The sequence below is a fragment of the Tachyglossus aculeatus genome, chromosome 11 (genome assembly GCF_015852505.1).
Source record: "Tachyglossus aculeatus isolate mTacAcu1 chromosome 11, mTacAcu1.pri, whole genome shotgun sequence".
NCBI lineage: Eukaryota > Metazoa > Chordata > Mammalia > Monotremata > Tachyglossidae > Tachyglossus > Tachyglossus aculeatus.
Window position 1 is genome coordinate 329,151 of NC_052076.1, and position 22,801 is coordinate 351,951.

General features: G+C 52.7%; 1 protein-coding gene across 4 annotated transcripts in view; it reads right to left on the bottom strand.

Moving 5' to 3' along the window:
* The window catches only part of SPICE1 (spindle and centriole associated protein 1), a 28,611-nt gene extending 7,189 nt beyond the window's left edge, over positions 1 to 21,422 (bottom strand). For 2 of the 4 annotated variants that reach the window (XM_038754667.1, XM_038754665.1), the window contains exons 1-14: positions 21,223 to 21,422; positions 19,244 to 19,345; positions 18,682 to 18,729; positions 16,646 to 16,789; positions 14,957 to 15,059; positions 13,536 to 13,618; positions 12,242 to 12,360; positions 11,617 to 11,765; positions 11,329 to 11,472; positions 10,053 to 10,318; positions 7,748 to 7,879; positions 6,114 to 6,264; positions 3,260 to 3,487; positions 868 to 1,349 (exon numbers count right to left, since the gene is read on the bottom strand). In XM_038754667.1, the coding sequence (XP_038610595.1) occupies positions 868 to 1,349; positions 3,260 to 3,487; positions 6,114 to 6,264; positions 7,748 to 7,879; positions 10,053 to 10,318; positions 11,329 to 11,472; positions 11,617 to 11,765; positions 12,242 to 12,360; positions 13,536 to 13,618; positions 14,957 to 15,059; positions 16,646 to 16,789; positions 18,682 to 18,729; positions 19,244 to 19,345 (2,151 nt within the window). In that variant the 5' untranslated portion in view covers positions 21,223 to 21,422. The remainder of the gene's footprint in view (positions 1 to 867; positions 1,350 to 3,259; positions 3,488 to 6,113; positions 6,265 to 7,747; positions 7,880 to 10,052; positions 10,319 to 11,328; positions 11,473 to 11,616; positions 11,766 to 12,241; positions 12,361 to 13,535; positions 13,619 to 14,956; positions 15,060 to 16,645; positions 16,790 to 18,681; positions 18,730 to 19,243; positions 19,346 to 21,222) is intronic. The other 2 variants (XM_038754666.1, XM_038754668.1) reach the window with 2 other exon arrangements.
* Positions 21,423 to 22,801: the final 1,379 nt, after the last annotated feature.

Below are 22,801 nucleotides of genomic sequence, written 5' to 3' on the forward strand. Positions count from 1 at the left end.
GAGAGAAACAGGAAGTCATGGGGAGCAGGACAGGAGCGGGATGGGAATGGGAGGGAAGAAGCTTAGTTCCTATACTACTGCCCACCGCCTGGCTGACCTGGGGCAGGAATGAACCTTTCTCTGCTGATTCTCACCAGTAGCTCCTACCCCAACAAGAGTCCCAGTGCCTGCTCTGGGTTCACATGGAGCGAGAGAGTGCCCGGAATGGGAAGTGCCACATGGGGACCAACCAAGGAACTGCCTTGCCCAGGCTGCCATCCCAGCATGGACTGTGAGGGCAGCTGGAGGCACAGTGGGATGGTCACCCTCTGGGCCAGATCCATGATTACCTTTCCCGGGAGCACTCCCTCCAAAGTCTACAAACTTTGGTTCGAGTCCCAGCAGCCTCACCCAGGGTACACAACCTCTGCTTCTGAGAAGAACCACATTCTCCACGCTGGGGTCTGGGGCTGGCCTGGGGATCCCTCCCAGAAACAGGCAGACAGAGAGATCGCCCCTACGGGCCCATCGGCCCGGGCTCAGGCTGGGCATTTTGGCTTCGAAATCAACTCGCCTGTTTCGACAATCGCCTCAATCGACACGAAGTCAATCAAACCCCGTTGCCTCCTTTGCCCGGAGGAAGCCAAGGGGGAGCACGACTGTCGGCTAGAATCCGAGTCCACGCTCAGCAACCCACCCGATCTCATCAGCCTTCACCCTCTCTGGGGAGCGAGCCAAGGGCGCCCGGTCATGACAAAAGAGCACGGGAAGTGCTTGAGTGCAAACGTCTCCCTGGGTCCCAGGATGATGGTCTGGGAAAGGCCCCCAGCAGCCTCTGGGACTTCAGAGTCCTTGGATGGTGGAAATCGATCAGGCACTGCTACTCACCTCACTGCTGCCAACAGCGCTATCCACCATGACTGGCTCCCGGGCACTGTTCTGCGGCTCCCCGCAGGGACCCCGCCACTGGCCCAGCTGGGCTTTCAGGGCAGAGTTCTGCAGCGTGAGCTCCGCAATTCGATCCACCAAATCTCGGCTCTGCAAGACATCCTCAACTCCTTGAAGCAGCGGTCCGACCCCTGACGCCAGGGTGCTTCCCGTGAGCACTGGCTCTTCTGGTGGCTGTGGCCGGAAATGGGGCCCGCGATGGCTTTGGGACGGACTAACTGAAGGAGATCGGGGTGAGCGCTCTGGGCCTTCCTCCCCAAATGAAGCCTGCCTACTCTGTGTTGGGATAACGGGACTCCCCTCACTCAAGTGCTGGGTTTCAATCTTGCTGGGTGGCATCCTCTCCTCCTGGGTTGGCCCCGCTGATTCTGCCTTCGGAGGGTTCCACAAGGTGGGGCGAGCTGGGGCGTTCCCCCTCAGCGCTGCAGACAAGGAGCATGACACGGTTAACGCGTGTCCCTCGGCCCTAGGCCGCTGCATAAGTCACGCTGGCCCACATGCTCCCAGGGCACAATGACTTCAGGGATGGCCCGGGTGCCCCGGGACTGATGGAGGGACAGAGACCTCAGGGTACCAGAGAACTAGAAAATGATCCATCAGCCTCCGCAAGGATGCCTCTCAGCACCACTCCATCCCCATTCTTTGCATATCAAACCCACATGACATAGGGCCCAGTCAAATGTCTGTGGTTTAGAGAGCTACCAGTAAACAGCTTGAAAGTAGCAATCATTCCCCGCTGATTCTAATTGCCTGCTTCAATGTGTCTTTCTATAGGAACGCCCAGCTCTCCTCTAACCCCAGGTACCTGTCCCTGCAGAACCAGCACTAAGAAAAACTTGGGTTGTCTCTCCCTCCCCCTGGACTGATGCCACACCTGTGAGCCCAGTAGTTTCTTCCAATACCACCTTATGCTGTCCCAGGCAGATGCATGGTGATAGAAGAAGGTTCCAGTGTTCCCGAGCTCAGCTGTCACCACGTTCTAGCCAACACTCACTGTGACGATCTGTGTTCAGGCAGACCTGGAGGGGCTATTACACTGTGTCCCGGATTCCTGCCTTCTCCCATTGGCTTCAGATTGCATATGGAGGCCTCCAGTGACAACCTGCTCACTGGTCCTGGGCTTTAGATGAGACACTCCCAGAAATCAGCCCCTGACTACAGCTGGACTTGGCCCAGTTCTCTGTTGTCAGGCGATGTTGCCACAACTAATGGCCACCCAAGGTCCGACTTCCATTGCCACCGCCCCCTCAACCCCTGCAGACATGTCCCAAAGGGAGCTGGGCTTCAATAAAAGTGGCATTCGCAGACTACTGCTTCACTGGGCTATGAAGACGAATCCCAGCATCCTCAAGAGACAGTCAGGACATTGGTGGATGCTGCATCTGATCTATTTTGTGGGAGGCCCCCGATTCCTCCTGCTCTCCTAAATCTTCCTAGTCCTCCCTCTCATTCCCCAAGCAGTTCTGATCTGCCCTGGTCAGGATCTGACAGTAGGATTCCCACTCCCTCGCCACTCCACCCTAGGGCAAGTTACTTCACTTCTCTGTGCCTGAGTTACCTCATCTGTAAAATGGGGATTAAGACTTATGGGACAAGGACTGTGTCTATCCTGATGAACTTGTATCTACCCCAGGGCTTAGAACAGTGTTTGATACATAGTAAGCACTTAACAAACACCACCATCATTATTATTATTATCATTATTATTATTCACCTCACATCTGCTGCCAAGGTCTCACCCAGTGCCATCATCATCACCTTTCTTTCCCACTTCACAGCACACACCACCATCCTCCCCCTGGCCTCCGTCACCACTCTCCCCTCTGCTGCCTGAATGCCCTCCCTCCGCACATCTGCCAAGCTAGCTCTCTTCCTCCCTTCAAAGCCCTACTGAGAGCTCACCTCCTCCAGGAGGCCTTCCCAGACTGAGCCCCCACCTTCCTCTCCCCTCCTCCCCCTCTCCCCCGCCCTACCTCCTTCCCTTCCCCACAGCACCTGTATATATGTTTGTACAGATTTACTACTCTATTTTACTTGTACATATTTACTATTCTATTTATTTTATTTTGTTAATGTTTTGTTTTATTGTCTGTCTCCCCCTTCTAGACCGTGAGCCCGCTGTTGGGTAGGGACCGTCTCTATATATTGCCAACTTGTACTTCCCAAGTGCTTAGTACAGTGCTCTGCACACAGTAAGCGCTCAATAAATACGATTGAATGACTGAATGAATGAAAGCCATCCTCCCCATTTCCCTCTGACTCCACCCTCCCCACTGGCCTCCTCCACTACTCTCCTTTCTGCCTCCGCTGCCAGACAAGGGGGCTGTCGTACCGTCCCATGGTGGAGAGAACTCCAGGCTGCCGCTCTGCCTGGGTGGAGTCAACATGACCGCCGGCTCACACATGTGTGCTGTCAGCAGCCGGCTTGCCGGGCCGGTGCTCTCATCACAGTTAGGCCACTGAGGAGGGTGGGTGGGTGGCTCTCTCTGTGCCAGTTCGAGCCGCCCTTCTCCTCTGAATCCCGTGGGTTTGGAGGCGCCAGGGCGTGAAGCTAGTGCCTCTGTAGGGGGAGAGCAGAGATAACTGCATTAGAAGAACAGAACGTGCTTCAAGGAAAAGGAGTTTCCAATTTTAGGGGGTCAGGAGATATCGGTCTGCCCCCGAAGCCTTCATCCCTTTGGGCCAGGAGTGCTCTGGCTCCTCCAACTGCTAAGAAGGTATGCTGGCCCTGCCACCCGGGCCCAACCCACAGCTGCTAGATTTAGACAATTTGTTTACAACAGCTGACCTCGCCTCATCTCCTGGCCAACTGATTGACAGATCCTCTCCAACTCCTTGGGCTGGACAGTACACAAAAACTCTCTCGCTTCCACTGAATCGCCAAAAGAGGGGCAGGGCCAGGCCGGGGAGAGGATGCCAGATGTCGGAAGCACGGGCTCACTTCAGGAAGCCGCACCAGCAGATCTGCAGCAACCCACTAGCAGACCCAGGTGCTGACAACTCTTTGGCCAAACATTCTGCTTCTCCACGACCCCGACAGAACAGCTGAGAAAGCTGGGTGGGAGGGTCATGGAGGTGTGGGGTGAGGGTCCCTTGCCAACGTGCAGACCCCGCACCACTCGCTCCTCCACTGCCGGGAGGTGACACAGGTTTGGAGCCTGGGCCATTTTACCCTGCTGCAGGCTACCCGTCGCCAGGAGGCCCGCACAGAACTGTCGCTCTCCTTGAGACAGGGGAGAGCCCTGGGTTGCTAAACTCAGCTGGAAGAAGACCCGGAACCCAAGACTGGAAGTTCTACAAGTTGTCCCCAAGATGAAAGCTATCAACCTAGTGACCTGGGCAAGGGTGGAGGGCCAGAGGACCAATCCAGGTGTCTAGAAGGGCTTGGTTTCTCTGCCTGAAAGGTCAACCAATTAATCAAACAATGGTATTTATAGAGTGCTTGGGAGAGGACGATACAACAGAATTGATAGACATGCTCCCTGCCCGCAAGGAGCTTACAATTTTTAGAGGGAGACAGACATTAAAATAAATTAGTTGGTTTGGGCCGTAAGTATGGTGGGGCTGAGGGTGGGGTGAATATCAAGTGCTTACATGGTACAAATCCAAGTAGAAGGGTGATACAGAGGGAAGAGGGAGAAGGAGAGATGAGTGCTTAGTCAGGGAAGGTCCCAGGTAGACATGGAAAGTCACAAAAAGCAGACAGTTTTGGATAGACAAAGTGCCTCTGAGCAGTAGGAGAGGGCACCATGAGTTCAATACAACTAACCTGTCTACGTCCTTTCCTCTTTCTTCCCCAATCTCTAATCTCTTTTAGCACCTGCCTCCCCTGCTGTTTCTGTGCCTTTTCGGTCCCTCCACCTATGGAGCCAAAGAAATATCCAGCATTTGCAGCCTTGCCTCCCTGCATGCTCTCGGCCCCCTCCCCGCTACTAGGGGCCAGAACCAGCTCCCCTCTGCACCATCATGGAGACCCCGTCCCCTTCTGTTTTCCACCACACGGGTGTGAACGAGAAAAGCATCTTCAGCACAAGGCCTTGGGAAAGCTAGTGGCTGCAGTAGCCACTGTTGTAGATTCTAAACCATGAGAAATGCTGCTCCTCTTCTCACACCTTTTTCTGACTTATGTTTCGTGTATTTCCTATCTGTCTTTGTCCCTTAAGCCATTTTAGTGTTTCATTGCTCCCGATGTCTTTGTCTCCAGTCCTCGTTCTTTCTTTTTTTAAAATGGTATTCGTTAAGCACTTACTATGTGCCAGGCACTGTTCTAAGCGCTGGGGCAGGTGCAAGGTAATCAGGTTGGACACAGTCCATGTCCCACATAGGGCTCACAGTCAAAATCCCCATTTTACAGATGAGGTAGCTGAGGCCCAGAGACTTGCCCAAGGTCACACAGCAGACAAGTGGTGGAGCCGGGACCCTTGACTCTTCCCTGGTGACCCTGCATGGGTCATCCCACTCCCTTGACTCTCCCCCAGTGACCCAGCACCAGACCACCCAACACCCGACTCGGCCCTCTCTGTCCCTGATTTCCCCGCAGTGATCGACGGTGTATCTCTTCTCCATGAACTTTTCCGAACCTCTCCTGGACCTGATGCTTTCAGCTTGCACAGCCCCCAGGGTGAGAAATCCCAACCAGCTTGCCCCACACTGCGTGAAGCAGCATTTCCTGCTGTTTGGTTAGATGCTCTCACCCGCCTAGCTCCAGTGGGTGCCCCTCGCCTTGGTGATAGGGATTTGGGGATCAGCAATTCTGTGTTCACCCCATCCACCCCCTTCCTGCTTCTGCAAACTCCTATCCTGCCCCTCCAGCCCGCATCTCTCCAGGCTGACTAGTACTGACCCTTCCGGCCTCTCCATAGAAGGGAAGGAAGCTCCTTCACCCTTGACCATCTTGGCTGTCAGCTCTTGTGGGGAGTGGACATGGAATAAAGGCGGGATTCCCACGTCCTGGCTGTTGGGTCTGAGTCCACAGTTTGAAGACCATATGCCTTATTTCTCCAAGGATACATGGGGAGAATTTCAGAATTGACCACATCTAAAGTGAGAGGGATTCCTGAGTTCCTACCAGCTGTCATCACTTAAAAACAAATGACATTAAGCCAATTAAGCTTGGCTAATACCCTAGCCAACACTACTAGAATGGAAGGATTGCTCCAAATTCCAATCGGCTTCTACTCACACACCTGGCCTGGGCTCTGTGCTTTCCAGTCCTGCATCCCTTCCTGGAACCGAGCAGGGCCCTCTCCCAGAGCCAGCCCCAGCAGGGTCTTCTGCAGCTCTCGTGAGAGAGGGAAGCCGTTCATTTGCCATGGTCATGGGCTGCGGCAGCCTCACCTATGGGGGAGGAGAGAGGACGAATTAGCCTCAGTGGACTGGAGATCTCCTGTTATCCAGGGGCTCACCCTGACCAGTTCCCAGAAGACACCACTCCATCTCTGCCCAGTTTGGAGCCTTTGGGCATTTCTGGGATGTTCATTCTGGTCTATCAGAACAAGAACTAATTTGGTGACTTTTCTGACACCCACCCTTGCCTTCCCATTGACAAATGTGCCTGGAATTGAGTAAATAATGAGACTTATTTGTTCTAAGACTGCAGACTAAACAGGATCAGCTCCTCCCCTAGACTGCTGGCTCCTTGAGGATGGGAATTATGCCTACTGTACTGTATTATACTAAATTGTACTGTACTCTCCCAAGTGCTGAGAACAGTGCTCTGGACCCAATCAGTGCTCAATGAACACCACTGACAAACTGACCGACCCTAAAGCCGTCAGGCTTTCAGCTTGCACAGCCCCCAGCGTGAGAAATCCCACCAGCTTGCCCCACACTGGGTGAAGCAGCATTTCCTGCTGTTTGGTTAGATGCTCTCACCCGCCTAGCCCCAGTGGGTGCCCCTCGCCTCGGTGATAGGGATTTGGGGATCAGCAATTCTGTGTTCACCCCATCCACCCCCTTCCTGCTTCTGCAAACTCCTATCCTGCCCCTCCAGCCCACATCTCTCCAGACTGACTAGTTCTGACCCTTCCAGCCTCTCACTAGAAGAGAAGGAAGCTCCTTCACCCTTGACCATCTTGGCTGTCAGCCCGAATGAGTCGGGCTCGGGGAAGGCAAACATTTGAACCCAGGCTGCAAGCACTGGCACTGTCCTGAACTACAATTTATGCTACTGGCAGCCAGCCACTGCTATCAGAGGTCAGCGGCTGGCAAGAATGGTTCATCGCACAGCTGACCAAGCTTAAACTGAACTAATGGGAATAAATACTTGTTGAGTTTTCGGTGCATGCTGTCCAGCCAGCCCGGTGAGTGCCCTCTGGGAGCTCTTAGTCTTACAGCTCCATGCTAGGTTGAGGGGGATTGTAACTGCCGGGAGCCATGCTACCAATGGCAGAGAAGGTGGAGCCCGGCTGGGGGAGGAGAGGAGAATCTCAGACAGGGCCCTTCAAGGCAGAGTTTGCCGCAGCTCTTTGCAGAAGCAAGGGCTGGAGAAGCTGTGCCACTCTAACAGGATTGGGGCAGGGCTCAGCACCCACAAGAGCTCTCAGAGGCTGGGGGCCAGAGCTCTGTGGTGAGCCAATAAGAAGGTTTCCCAGGCTCAGGATGGTGGGGTCAGGGCAGGAGTCCCCTACGACCCTACAAGGAGGCAGACTAGAGCCCCATCATGAGCTGAAAAATAGATTCTCGGGGTCAGGTTGGGGGCAGGGCGTGAAGCTCCGTGACACCTGCAGACCCTACAAGGCGGCAGACTAGAGCCCCATCATGAGCCGAAAAATGGATTCCCGGGGTCAGGTTGGGGGCAGGGCGTGAAGCTCCGTGACACCTGCAGAGTGGCACTCTCCTCGCGGAGGAGGAGGAGTTCGGCCGTCAGGGCGTCGATCAGTTCGCGGTGACTTTTCAGCGTCCCTTCCAGCCGCCGCCGAGACTCAACTTCCTCCTTCAGCCGCAACTCACTCTGCAAGACAGGGATAGAGGGTGATCAACCCAAGCCGGCCCACAAGCCATGAGCTGCTTCTTCTCATAAACGTGGTCTTCGCTCACAATTCTCCAGTCTCCAATCCCTGACCCGTACCATCCCTGCCTCAGGCCCGGTGTTCCCTCTCCACCAAAACCACCAGGCCCCAACTCTCCTCATCTCCAGAGCCTCCTAAAATGCCACCACCATCAGGAAGTCCTCTATGATGAATTTACAACACCCCAATCACATCAACCCAACGGCTTCCCTAAGCCCTTCTGTTCTGAATTCCAATCCTCCGCACTCAGGGACAGTTGTATATTTTACTTATATTTTCATTTATCCTCTTATTTATCCAGCTATTTCACCTTGATAAAGCGGGACTACTTCCTGTTATTTCTTTCTTCTTCCTCCTGCTGCCGCTATTTGTACAAAACGTCTTTTTGTCTGTCTCCCCTATTAGACTGTAAGCTCTCTGAAGGCCCAGCACTTGTGTCTTGCTTCTGTTGTCCTTTCCCAAGTGCTCAGTACAACGCTTTGCATTCAATAGGAGTCCAGGTAAATACCACTGATGGAGTGATTGGTGGCTATGGGGCCATGATGCTTGGCAAATGGAGGGATTCTCATTATTAAGTCATATTCCAATTTGGACACGAAGGTTAGGCTGCCAGTGTCCTTGGGAGAAGAGTTTCAATCACCCGGTTTACGATTCCCTGGCTTGGTGGCTGTTTCAACTTCAAATCCTTTAGAGGTAAATCTGCCCCACCAAGCAGGCACCCCACAAGGGCAGGCACCAACCCTGCTGCAGGCCATCAGACAGGCATTCTGGATTGGGACCCTGAAGTGCGAGCCCAGCTGTGCTGCCCGTCCAGTTCGGCCGTCCTAACTGAAGAATGGAGGGTTGCCCCGGGAGGACGGACTCCCCAACGGTGAGCACATACACTCATTCCCACTGCACGACGGGGAGCGGGAGCAGAAGAGAGCCAAACCAATCTGCAGTAATCCTGAAGGGTCCAAAAAGCTTTTAAGTTTCAATTTTTTCTCGGGCTATTTAAAAAAACAAACACCACAAGCCACTCAGACCATTTGGAACCTCGACATTTGCCAGAGCCTGGTGCTGCTGGCCATTCGGCTAGAATAAATATATTAATAAACTTCCTGCTTGGCACTTCCTATCAGGAAGTGGAGCCAGGGAGCCCCGGAGGGGACAGAGAGAAGGATAGAGGCGGTTGAAAGGAGTCCTGCTAGGCTAGAGCTGCACGTGCAGAAGCAATGTGGCCTAGTGGAAAGAGCATGGGCTTGGGAGGCAGAGGACCTGGGTTCTAATCCTGGGTCTACCAATTGCTCTGCCAAGTGCTTGCTGGGTGGCCCTGGGCAAGAGACTGAACTTCTTCTTCCATCAGTTTCAACTGTAAAATGGGTACGCAATACCTGTTCGCTCTCCTAGTTAAAACTGTGAGCCCCAGTGGGGGACAGGGACTGTGTCCAACCTAATTAACTTGAACCTACCCCAGCACTTGGAACAATGTTTGACACATTTTAGGCGCTTAACAAGCACCATAAAACAAAACAAACAACTCCACAGTCCCACAAGTGCCCAAAGGACAAGTGCATGTGATAGTGGAAATGGTAACTGAGTATCCACTGGCATGCCCAAGCCCTGCAGTGGGGCACCCCCTTCAAACTCCCTGTGCTAGTCTGATTCAAGCTCTTCTGTTAAAGGGTCAGATACCAGCTGCAACTTTGAGCCCTTCCGCAAGCTCCCTAGATGCCTCAATTAATCAATCAGTCAATCAGTGGTATTGAATGAGTGCTTACTGTGTGCACAGCACTGCACTGAACACTTGGGAGAATACCCTAAAACAGAATTGGTAGACAGATGCCCTGCCTGCTCTGTGTGCCGAGCCTCCTGCAGAGCTCTGCACCTAGTTTGGGCTTGATCAACACCACTGGTCCTGACATTTGTCCTCTGACTGGTGCAGCTAAGAGGAAATGATGTCAACACTTCCACTTGCCAGTTCACCGAGGCGAACGAACATCGGGGACAGGCCCCTGAGCGATGGCTTACCGTAGGTCATTCATCCACCCGTTAGACCCAAATGGGAACCAGGCCCTGGGCACTAGTTGGCAAAACCCGTGCCTGCCAAGATTTGCCCCATCACCTGTCTCTCACCTCCTTGAGGTAGCGCACAAGCCGACAGAGCGCGCTGACCAGCGACAGGGTGAAGCCGCTGAGGCCATGACTCTCCGGCCCGGACTGGACCTCCCGCCCCGTCAGCCGCTCATAGTCTTCCATCTCCCGCTGCACCTCCTGGGTCAGGAGTTTCAGGACATCTGGGCCGTGCGGGGGGCCACTCGAGGGGTCGCAGGACAACGGCCTCCGGGAAGGGGAATCTGACTTCTGCTTGGAAGGAGCATGTAAACCTGGATTCCTTTTCCCTGGGTAAGAGAGATGCAGCCTCAGTTTAAAACCACGGAAGAGCTATGATGAGAAAGCAGCCAGGAAACCCTTTCCCCTCATTGCTTATTAACCTGGTCACTTCCTGCACAAATCCATTTTCCAATTCAGACCAAACATGGATGGATAAATCTCTAACCGTTAAGCCTGCCTGAGGCAATAGGTCCAGCAAAATGGAGTTGCTTCACATTTGCAGGGGGGCAGGCAGAGTCCCCCACACAGCCAAGGGTTGGAGGGGCAGTTCAAGGGACAGAAGGGACTTGGGCAGGTGTAGGTGGGGCCAGTGGGAATTCTGCTGTCTGGAGAACAGTGCTCTGCACATAGTAAGCGCTCAATAAATACGACTGATTGATTGATTGATTGGAGGGACTCTGTGGCCACAAGATACCCAATCAAACACTCGCCAGGTCCCTTGCAAACCCAGATCTCCACAGCAACCACAGAGAGAGGAAAAAGAAGCGACTTCTTTGTCCTTAGAATTTCCCTCAGGCTCCCTTTCTAACTCTGACCGGCTGAGGGCTTCCATTTGGTCCCTCCTGATTGCTTTTACACCTTGGGCCAGTGGGCCAGAGCTAATCTTCATGGCTGAATTACAATCTCATAACGGACAGAGGCAATGATAAAACACAGCTGCAGGCAATCCCTGGGAGCCAAATGTCCCAGAAAGCCAGCATGGTACTCTGCTACAGAGGAAGGGGAGACTCTTTTTGAGCAGACACTTCAAAAGGATCATAAGGCCAGAAGGCAAAAAAGCACAAACAGTGGCAGGAGCAGTGCTGAGGAGCAGTGTGGCCTACTGGATAGAGCTCGGGCCTGGGAGTCAGAGGACCTGAGTTCTAATTCTGGCTCCACCACCTGTCTGCTGTGTGACAGTGAGACCCTCCAAGCTTTGCCTGGGCCTGGCGGACAAGGTGAGGATCACACATACAGGCAGGCTGTTTGCATGCTCTATCCAGGCCAGGCTGCTACCTCCCTTCCCGAGTAGAAGCACCTTGCACTGTTGCCTTTTTCTGCTTCCTGGGATTCGGGTTCAGAACACGTCTAACCACGCTGGCCGAGTCTGGACTCTGTGCTGGTTCTTCAGCCTGCAGCCTGGACCGGACCCTCTGGACCACGTTGGTAGCATTCAGGGCTGCTGAGAGAGGGAGCACCCGGCCGGAAGGATTTCGTCTCATCTGAACACAACGGAACCTTACAATGGGTCAAATCCAGGTCCCCAACATGGGATTCTCCAAGGTGGCCTCCCACCCGCCAGAAGCAAAGAGTCAGCAAGGCCAACCTGTCCGCTCCGGGGACAGACAGGTAGCTACAGAAGGCGTCGCTGCTGCGTCTGCTGCCGCCGGGGACTGCTTCCCTTTTTTAAGCTGTGCATCTCTCCACAGCTGGGAAACAAACGCAGAATTCTCTTCCTTTAGGTGGCGGAGAAGCCTGTGGGGCAAATAACATTCATACTCTGAAAACAGCCCGGGATGCGGGAGAGACTACAGAGAAGCCACCCTTCCGCCTAAGGGTTTTCGGGGCTCTTTGCTCCCTCCCACCGTTAGCTCCCCAACACCCTGCAACCGAAGGGAGATGAAACAGGAGGCAGAAAAGCTGCCCTTCCAAGGTTTTCCGGTCCCTTCTCAACAGCTCCCGGTTCACCCCTGGGATGCAAACCAGCTAGAAATGACTAAGTCTGAAACTCCGGGCCCTACCCCTAGGCTAAGAGGCCAGTGGTCTCAGAGAAAACGCAAAAGGCACCTGTCAAAAAATGGTTTATCTGGGGGTCCGAGAACACAACCTGCTACTTCTCCTGAAGAAAACCCAGTCGGAAGGACACCCGAGTTTCCCAGGAGGCAGCATTTTCCAAGCCTGAGGTCACCATACTCTGGGGGCCTCGAAAAAGACACAAGAAGTGTGAATACCGGGCTGCATTGGCACTGGACTGGAAGCTGAGAGACCCGTCCTGCTCACTCTCGCTCCCCTCGCCAAAGCTGACGATAGTTCCCTCGCCATCTCCTTGGATGCCTCCTCCGCTGGCTGCCTGTTTTGGAACACAGCAGACGTCCTAAGGGGAGCCTTGTTCCCAGCACTTTTCTGCAAGTTTCCCAAAGTACGAGCTTGGAGGAGGATGGGAAACTGTTCACAGCCGGCAGCCTGCCAGAGTTGCCATTTACGGTGGTCTGGGCCAATGGTAGATGCAAGGTCATGGAACTAAGCACAGCTCAACTTGAATTTCTCCATCAGCATCTTTGTCCATGAGTGTGAAGGACAACTCTATACATCGTATCACTTGGGAGTGGTTTGCCACACAGAACCAGTGCATTTCACTGCAATCCATCAAGGCTTCAGTTGAGCTAGAGGAAGGGAAAATTTCTAGAAAGCCATCACGCCACAAAGCGGAGATTTTTCCACACAGTAAGTCAGGATCCCTACAGCCCTGTGGCCCTGCAGCCCCTGAACTTTGGACAACCTACGCAAGTCTTCGAAATGTTACTGGAAGTTCAGACGGTGTGCGAGGAGCAAGGGATTCTCTCTCAGAGGCCCTCATAGCTGCAGTTTTGCCCTCGGCATCACCGCCTGTGCCCAAAGTGGCCCTCCCACTAGACAGATGGTGAGGTTCAGTGAAGGGTCACGGTGGCCCTCCACCACTTTGAATTCTCCCTCAAACTGTGAGTCCCATGTGGGATAGGGACTGTGTCAAACCCGATTATCTTGGTTTATCCCAACACTTAGTACAGGACTTGGCACATATTAAGTGCTTAACATATACCATTATTATTATTACTATTACTACTTATCAATTATGGTTCTTGTTAAGAGCTTATTATGTGCCAAGCACTGCACTAAACACTGGAGTAGATACAAGTTATTCAGGTTGACGAGTCTCTGTCCCACCTGGGGCTCACAATCTAAACAGGAAGGAGTGGGATTTAATCTCCATTTTTAAAGATGAGGGAACTGAGGCAGAGATAAGTGACGTGACCAAGGTCACACTGCAGAAGGGTGGCGGAGCCAGGGTTAGAACTCAGGTCCTTTGACTCCCAAGCCCATGCACTTTCCACGACGCCTTGCAGCTTCTTCTTATTTTCATTATTATTAATAGTTGTTATTGCCTAAAGTTAGAGCCCGAAATCCAAACAATGTGACTCCATATCAGCTTTAGCCCACCCTCTGCCCTCACTATTCAGAAGTTGGCTAGGAGAGCCTCGTCATTACCTGAGGGTTCCCAGCAGCCTCGTTCAGGTTGGACGGATCGGGGTTCCCCACACAGGTAGGGGCCATTGTTACATTCGGAAACCCTAGGGAGGGGGAAGAGGAGGAAGAGGAGGAAGAAGAGGAGTGTCGTCAGGCGGGACTGGGACGTGGCTTTGGACAAGTTCTGGCGAATTCATATCATGATCTGCCAGGTTGCCAAAGAGGTGTGTGGAGCGGCAGGTTGGTGCCCCAAACTCAGCACCCCCAGGAGCAGGTGAGGAGAAGCTTCCCCCTGCCCTGGTTCAGGCAGCTGGGCAGTGCCCCACCTGCTACGGGTTGCCCTTGCCCCTGCCCTCGGGACCTGGCTGGCGTCCTCCAGTCCTCCGTCACCCAGCTACCTTCCTGGGGGCTGAGGAAACAACTTCACCTCAGAAGCCGGCTACCTTGAGTCAAGGCTGATGGGGCAGAAGCCCTGGGTCCTGCCTGGGATGGGATAGGGAACAACATTCCCCCACCCCGCCCACCCTGAGGAGCAGAACATCTTGCGCCCATCTGTCTGAGGCCGCCTGACCCTGCAGTGCTTCCCTGGGGGGCCCGTACCCCTCTCCCTCCTCACTCTAGGGTCACAGGCACCATTGGCAAGCCACCAGGGCTCAGCAGCAAAGCCGACAGAAACCACTGATGGAAGCAGAACGAGACTGGGTCCTGAAAATAAACGCTAAGGCCAAAAAGGGGACTGACTGGAAGACCAGAAACAGAGCTGCTGCCACCGAAGCGTAAGTCTGGGAGAACGGGTGCCCCACCCAAACCAGCCAGCCAGAAACCAAGCTGCCACCGGGGCCTAAGCCTGGGTCAGTGGTCCTCTGCCGGCCAGTCAGAAACCAAGCTGCCTCTACGGCTTAAGACTGGACATACAGTCCCTCCTGGCCAGCTGGAAACCAAACTGCTACCACGGCCTAAATCTGGGAGAACGGTCTCCAATGGCCAGCCAGAAATTAAGTGGCCACTGTGGCCCAAGTCTGGGTAAATGGGTCCCCGGCCCCCACCATATCTGGCCAGAAACTGAGCCGCCACCGTGGCCTCCGGCTGGGCTAATGGGTCTCCCCACCCCTGTGGCTGGCTGGAAACTGGGCTTGCCACCGCGACCTAAGGCTGGGCGGAAGGCCCTCCCAGGCTGGCTAGAAACTGAGCAGCCACCATGGCTTAGGCCTGGATGAAAAGTTGCTCCCGGCCAGCTAGAAACCAAGCTGCCACAGCGATATACGACTGGGCGAGAGGGGCACCCAGGCTGGCTAAAAATCAAGCTGCCACCACAGCTTAAGCCTGGGCTAACGGCCCCCCCCCGCCCCCCCCGCCATCTGGAAAATGCAGAGTGAGACTGGACAAATGGCCACCCTTGGTGCCAGGGAGGAAACAGCAGTTTGCCGGAGCAGCTGGTCTACCTGTTCGCCGGCGAGGAGCATCCCCAAAGAGGTTTTTCGCCACGGCCATCGCCTGGTCGGATCTTTCCAACACCTCGTGCATCTGATACTGGTCAGACAAAATCTAAAGGCACAGCCCATGAGAAAATTTTGTGTTACTCAAGGCAAACCGCTTTCACCACACTCAAAGCAGGCAAACCCTCTGACCCACAGAACCCATCATATCCTCACTCCAACAACCTCCCACCGCCTGCCTGTCATGGACTCCAGCCCGGAGGAGCAGATCGGCTCCCTGAAGGAAAACACAGAAACCGTGCTTCGTCGTCTTTAAGAAGGAGGGAGTTTCCCATCGGGAATGACAGTCGAACCTTGGTCCTGAGACTTCAGGACCAAGAACTTGCACTGGGAAGGTCTGCACAGTGGCCACAAGACCAATTTATGGCTTGGACCAACTTGTGTCCATATCTGTGACTTGTTTTAATGTTTGTCTCCCCTCTAGACTGTGAGCTCCTTGTGGGCAAGGAACATGTCTACCAACTCGTTTTACTGTACTCTCCCAAGTGGGTAGTACCGTGCTCTGTGCACACAGTGTATAGGCTGCAGTGCATGGGTAAACGAGGAGGGAAGCAGCGTGGCTCAGTGGAAAGAGCATGGGCCTGAGAGTCAGAGGACTTGGGTTCTAATCCTGCTCTGCCAATTTCTTGCTGTTTGACCTTGGGCAAGTCACTATACTTCTCTATGCCTCAGTTTCCTCATCTGTCAAATGGGGATTAAATACCTGTTCTCCCTCCTACTTAGATTGTGAGCCCTATGCGGGATAGGGACAGTGTCCAACCTAGTTAAACTGTACCTACCCCAAAGCTTAGAACGGTGTTTGACACATAATAAGTGCTTAACAAATACTTTTAATATCTTTAAAAAAAGAGTAGGGGAAATGAGGGTTTAAGTCAGGGAAACCCTCTTGGAGGAGATGCGATTTTAGGAGGGAAGGTGGGGAGAGTAATGGTCTGGCAGATATGAAGGGGGTCTTCCAAGGCCAGGGAGAGGATGTAAGCAAGGGCGGTGGGTGGTGAGACAGGTGAGATCAAAGTAGAGTGAGTAGGTTGGCATTAGATGAGTGAAGTGCACAGACCATGTTGTAGTAGGAACTCAGAAAACTAAGGTAGGAAGAGGTGAGCTGATTGTGTACCTTACAACTGATGATGACAAGCTTCTGTTTGATGGGCAACCGTTAGAGGCTTTTGAGGTGTAGGTCAAGCCTTTAGCAGAGTGCTCAGCCCAAAGTTAAGTGCTCAATAAATACCACTAAATGACTGATTAAGTGAATGGGGAGACCTGGATTGAGTGTTTTTTGAGAAAAATAATCTGGACAGCACAGTGAAGTTAGGAGGACTGGATTGGAGAGAGATGTGAGGCAGGGAGGTCAGTGAGTAGTCCTCTGGAGAAAACTATTTGCCCAAGAAGGAGTAGCAGCAGAATAACAGGATTTCCTGAGCAAATCCTGAGCACCAGAACTGTGCTGAACTCTTGGGAAGAGACAACGGAAACAAAGGGCACATTCCCTGTCCTCAAGGAGCTCACCCTGTCCTGGAACTCTTCTCTGCCTTACCGAGCCAGAAATCAAACCCAAAAGTCCAGCCCTCTGCACTTACTCATCCATTCAAGAGTATTTGGTGTCAACTGTGTGCAAAACATTGGGGAAAAAACCACCTCTCTCATGAGCACCAATCTCCTATTCCCGAGATCAGGGGTATCCAGCTTCTGCTTCCTCTGCTTCTTCTTCAAAGCTTTCTCTTGGAGTTCCCCATGGACTAGAGATCTATTCCTCGATTTGTGCAGCTCGTGGCGACGCACCTGAACAGGAAAGAACCTATTTCCACAAATATCGGACCTCGGGAGGCAGAAAGGGTGTGTCAGGGCCCTCCTGCCCACCAGTCCTGGGACCCCTGATTTTTTCGAGCAGGGCTGCAGAGTGATTCAAGGATATACAAAGGAAGGTGAGAGCTTGCAAAAATGATAAATAAGGACCAAACTGAAGAATATGGTTCCCAATATTAAGAGGACCAGACTTTTGTAAATAAACCCTTGTGCTTTCAGGGCCTCTCTCCATCCCTGACTCAGGTCACGGTCCTCAGGAGAGCAAGCCACCAGGAGAAATTAGGGGCTGGTGGTCCAGCAGGAAGCAGCAGCATCTGTGAGAAGGTGGCTTGGTGGTGGACGATGGAATGAGGTGTGGGAGAGGCCCATGGGGAGGAAGAGTTCAAAGATGTGAGAGGACAGAAGGCGAGAGCAAACCTGGCTTTGCTGGACACTCCCGCCCTGTCCCACTCATCCTTGCTCTTGGCAGGCTACTGGAGTGGTCCTCATCCCAAGGAAATAGGGAAGATTCGGATGGCTGAAGTTTGGATCCAGTGGATTAGGGGAAGAGTCCCCTGGCCCAACTACATGATAGCGGTGCCACCAACTCACCAGCAGGAACCCTCTAGTGTCCTGGTGGCCACCCTGCCCTCCAAGTCCTCAGAATCCCTTTTCCCACTCCAGGGCCCCAGGGTAGTCTCCATCCGCTCCCTGGAGGTGCAGCTCTTTGACCAATGCCCAGCGGCTCCCAAGGGGGTTGTGGACTGAGGGCTTCTCTGGCCCCCTGGCAGTAATAATAATAATAATAATAATAATAATAATAATGGCATTTGTTAAGCACTTACTATGTGCAAAGCACTGTTCTAAGCGCTGGAGGGGGATACAAGGTGATCAGGGCTCACAGTCTTAATCCCCATTTTACAGATGAGGTAACTGAGGCACAGGGAAGCTAAGTGACTTGCCCAAGGTCACACAGCTGATGATCGGTGGAGCCGGGATTTGAACCCATGACCTCTGACTCCCACGCCCGTGCTCTTTCCATTGAGACACGCAGCTCCAGTACATTGGAGCGGGACTCCTGAAGCCCACTGGAGTAGCAGAACACCCTGGGGAATACACTGAGCCCAAGGTGGGCAGTCCCTGGATCTCAGAGTCGAGGGAGCCCAGGAGTCCCTTCTGGTCAAGGAACGACTTACGGCTGCTCCAGTCCCTTCCCATGATGGACACCAGTGGCCAATGGATGGACATTCCCCAGAATCTCCCACTGCCACCATCCCTTGAGCAGGACATCCTCATCGATGGTATTTACTGAGCACTTACTGAGTGCAGACCATTGTACTAAGCACCTGGAAGAGTATGATACGGCAGAGTTGGCAGACACATTCCCTGCCCATAACAAGCTTACAGTCAAGAGGGACATTCCGGAATAGGTCTGCCCTCCCCGGCATTTTGGAAAACTCAGACAGGACAGGGCTTGGAGGGGCCCCCTCTGGGGCCCAGGCGCTGCTTCAAGCTGCCCCGAGTGAACCCTTCGATAGAAACAGCACGGTTCAGTGGAAAGAGCATGGGCTTTGGAGTCTGAGGTCATGGGTTCAAATCCCGGCTCCGCCAACTGTCAGCTGGGTGACTTTGGGCAAGTCACTTAACTTCTCTGTGCCTCAGTTACCTCACCTGTAAAATGGGGATTAAAACTGTGAGCCCCTGTGGGACAACCTGATCACCTTGTAACCTCCCCAGTGCTCAGAACAGTGCTTTGCACATAGTAAGCGCTTAACAAATACCATCTTCATTATTATTATTACTAGAGAAGTCTTAAGCTGAATCCCATCCACCTTCCTCCCAAAGTGAATGAGAAGGTGAACGGTGTGGTTCATCATTTTCCAACTTACCAGGTCTTCAGGAGTGGCCCTGTGCACCGACAAATCGCTCACGGTACTCTGCAAAAATAGTTTGTACAATGTGAAGCATAGGCTATTGAATACGTGCCTGTGAGTTCATGGCTTCCTGAAGAGCCTCATGTCGCAAGTGGACTAGCTTTCCTCAGAGAAGAGGGCCCAGGGCCCCCAGACTACTCACAGGTGGTGTGGAGGGGAGGGCTGGCTCACTGGGTTCACAGTCTGAAAACTGAAGAACCACATGGGCTGGCATCTTACGTCTAAATCAGGCAACTCACATCTCTAGCCTAACTCTCCTCTTCACAACCCATCTCCCGACCCCAGCAGCTCTGAGGGAGGAGGAGAAAGCAAAGGCTTCCAGTCAGCCAACAGGGTAGAAGCTGCAGAGCGTGCCGGGCTCAGCAAGTTTGGTGAAGCCAGGGAATGGCTTCTATGCCTGAAGCTTCCCAAAGGCCAAAAAGCTTTGGGGTTGCGAATCAGAACTCCCCTAGGTCTCAGGCACCACAATGAGGACTTCCCGGATCACAGTTCGGCCTCCCTGGCCCCCCAGACTTACATCCCATTCCTGCCTCAGGGAAGGTTTCTTCCTTTTAACCTTCACCACTTTCCTTCCACCTGCCCGGGGTCCGAAGGGACGACTCCCCCTCACGAACGACATCTGCGAGGAATGGCAAAGAATGGCAACCTTTTACATTCAAGAAGAAAACACTTTTGAAATAAGAATGTGCCATTCCCAAGGACACAGTTACCCAACAGTTGTTTCTTTACTTTTGCAAAAACCAAGAGAGCTGATGGCAACTACAGTATGACACAAAAGGAAAGGCGACTGACCAAGTGTCGCCACTCAGATCACAGTAAAGAACTTGAAGGTAGCGAGCTAAGGGAGGACCAGCGACACTTTCACTCAATTATACAGGGAGATTATTAACCCTGTGATAAATGCAATTATTTGCTTGGGGGCTGGAAAATTCCTCCAACAATTTTAGTTACTTTGGGACATTTTACATCCTACTTTTTCCATATTCTCTATGGGTTAGTAGAAAGAAATCAGTGCTGAAAATCAGAACCACCAGGCTCTGGATCCCGCTCTGCCACTGTGCAGCTTCACTCATGCATCCATTCATTCATCCAATGGCATTTACTGGGAAAAGCACTATACTAGACACCGGGGGAAAAAATTTGTATGAAATGTGAATGAAACCTGAAAACCACTGTACTAGAAACTGGGAAAAAAAATGTGGATGAAATTCAGACACAAACCCTGGCCCCCAAAGGCTCACGATATAAGAACGAAGCAAGGAAGGCTGGCAACAGCCACCTAAGTTAACATGAAACAGTACAAACATGAAACAGTGCAACAGACACAATGATAATTACAATGGGTCAAGTCACTTAACCTCTGGATTCAGTCTCCTCGCTGGCAAAACCAGATCCCAGCTCTCCCCGTCTTTGGGGCCCCACCTGATTATCGGCTATCTACCTCAGTGCTGAGCACAGTACTTGGAACCTGGTAGGTGCTTAATAATAATAATAATAATAATAATAATAACAAGAACAATAATAATAATAATAATAACGGCATTTATTAAGTGCTTACTATATGCAAAGCACTGTTCTAAGCGCTGGGGAGGCTACAAGATTATCAGGTTGTCCCTCATGGGGCTCACAGTCTCAGTCCCCATTTTACAGATGAGGTAGCTGAGGCAGAGAAGTGAAGTGACTTGCCCAAAGTCACACAGCTGACAATTGGCGGAGTCGGGATTTGAACCCATGACCTCTGACTCCAAAGCCCGGGCTCTTTCCTACTGAGCCACGCTGCTTCTCTAATACCCTAACTACTACTACTACTACAATAATAATAATTACGGTATTCGTGGCCTTCTAGACTGTGAGCCCACTGTTGGGTAGGGACTGTCTCTATATGTTGCCAACACGTACTTCCCAAGGGCTCAGTACAGTGCTCTGCACACAGTAAGCGCTCGATAAGTACGATTGATTAGTGGAAAGAGAACGGGCTTGGGAGTCAGAGGTCGTGGATTCTAATCCTGCCCCTGCCACTTTGAGCAAGTCACTTAACTTCTCTGTGCCTCTGTTACCTCATCTGTAAAATGGGGCAAGACTGGATCAAGGCTGTGAGCCCCACGTAGGACAACGTGATTACCTTGTATCCACCATCATCAATCGTATTTATTGAGCACTTACTGTGTGCAGAGCACTGTACTACACGCTTGGGAAGCACAAATTGGCAACATAGAGAGACAGTCCCTACCCAACAGTGGGCCCAGTGCTTGGCATATAGTAGGCGCTTAACAAACGCCACCGTTATTATTATCTACCTTACTACAACTGCTCTCCCCATCCAGACTAACCTCCAAACACAGTCCCGTCCAAACGCACCTACTTCCACCCAGTCTCCCCAAACCACGTTTCCACACTTCCAAAGAGGCGTAGACCCCCAAACCCTCAAGCTGGTACCATATAGAGCCAGTCCCTACCCAACAGTGGGGTCACACATTCCCGTCCAAACGCACTTACTTCCACTCAGTCTCCCCAAACCACGTTTCCACACTTCCAAAGAGGCGTAGACCCCCCAAACCCTCCCACGGTCCCAAACCCTAATTAGCCCCAAACGCAGTCACTTCCGAGTGGGCGGGCAGAGCCCTTCCCGTGTCCCGTTGCCGCGGAGGGAGAAGGGAGGTCGGAGGCCGAAGGACAACGACGACAACAGCCGTTTCTGCGCGGCTCAAACCGTGCCGCCTCCGGGAAGGCCCAGCCCGTTGCTAGTGACGTCCCCGCCGGTTCCGGGCCGTTGCCGGGGTTACCGAGCTCCCCCCCTTCCTCTTCCGCGCCGGAGGGACCGGCTACGCGCGCGCGGAACTGGGCCAGAATCGAAGCTGCTGATTAATAATAACAATAATAATAATAACATTTATTAAGCGCTTACTATGTGCAAAGCGCTGTTCTAAACGTTGGGCAGGGCTCAGTGGAAGGAGCCCGGGCTTTGGAGTCGGAGGTCGTGGGTTCGAATCCCGACTCTGCCCCATGTCTGCCGTGTGATCTTGGGCAAGTCACTTAATCAATCAATCAATCAACCGTATTTATTGAGCGCTTACTATGTGCAGAGCACTGTACTAAGCGCTTGGGAAGTACAAATTGGCAACATAGAGAGGCAGTCCCTACCCAACAGTGGGCTCACTTCACTTCTCTGGGCCTCAGTTACCTCATCTGTAAAATGGGGATTAAGACTGTGAGCCCCACGTGGGACAACCTGATCACCTTGTATCCTCCCCAGCGCTTAGAACAGTGCTTTGCACATAGTAAGTGCTTAATAAATGCCAATTATTATTATTATTATTATTATTACAAGATGATCAGGGTGTCCCACGGGGGGGCTCACAGTCAATCCCCATTTTACAGATGAGGTAACAATCAATCAATCGTATTTATTGAGTGCTTACTGCGTGCAGAGCACTGGACTAAGCGCTTGGGAAGTACAAGCTGGCAACATATAGAGACAGTCCCTACCCAACAGGGGGCTCGCAGTCACAGTGGGCTCACAGGGCTCACCGCTACCCTGCTCGTTCATGCTCTCATCCTATCCCGTCTGGACTACTGTATCAGCCTTCTCTCTGATCTCCCATCCTCGTGTCTCTCCCCACTTCAATCCATACTTCATGCTGCTACCCGGATTGTCTTTGTCCAGAAACGCTCTGGGCATGTTACTCCCCTCCTCAAAAATCTCCAGTGGCTACCAATCAATCTGCGCATCAGGCAGAAACTCCTCGCCCTGGGCTTCAAGGCTGTCATCCCCTCGCCCCCACCTACCTCACCTCCCTTCCCTCCTTCGCCAGCCCAGCGCGCACCCTCCGCTCCTCTGCCGCTAATCTCCTCACCATACCTCGTTCTCTCCTGTCCCGCCATCATCCCCCGGGCCTGGAATCATCATCATCATTAATCGTATTTATTGAGCGCTTACTGTGTGCAGAGCACTGGACTAAGCGCTTGGGAAGTACAAGTTGGCAACATCTAGAGACAGTCCCTACCCAACAGTGGGCTCACAGTCTAAAAGGGGGAGACAGAGAACAAAACCAAACATACAAAATAAAATAAATAG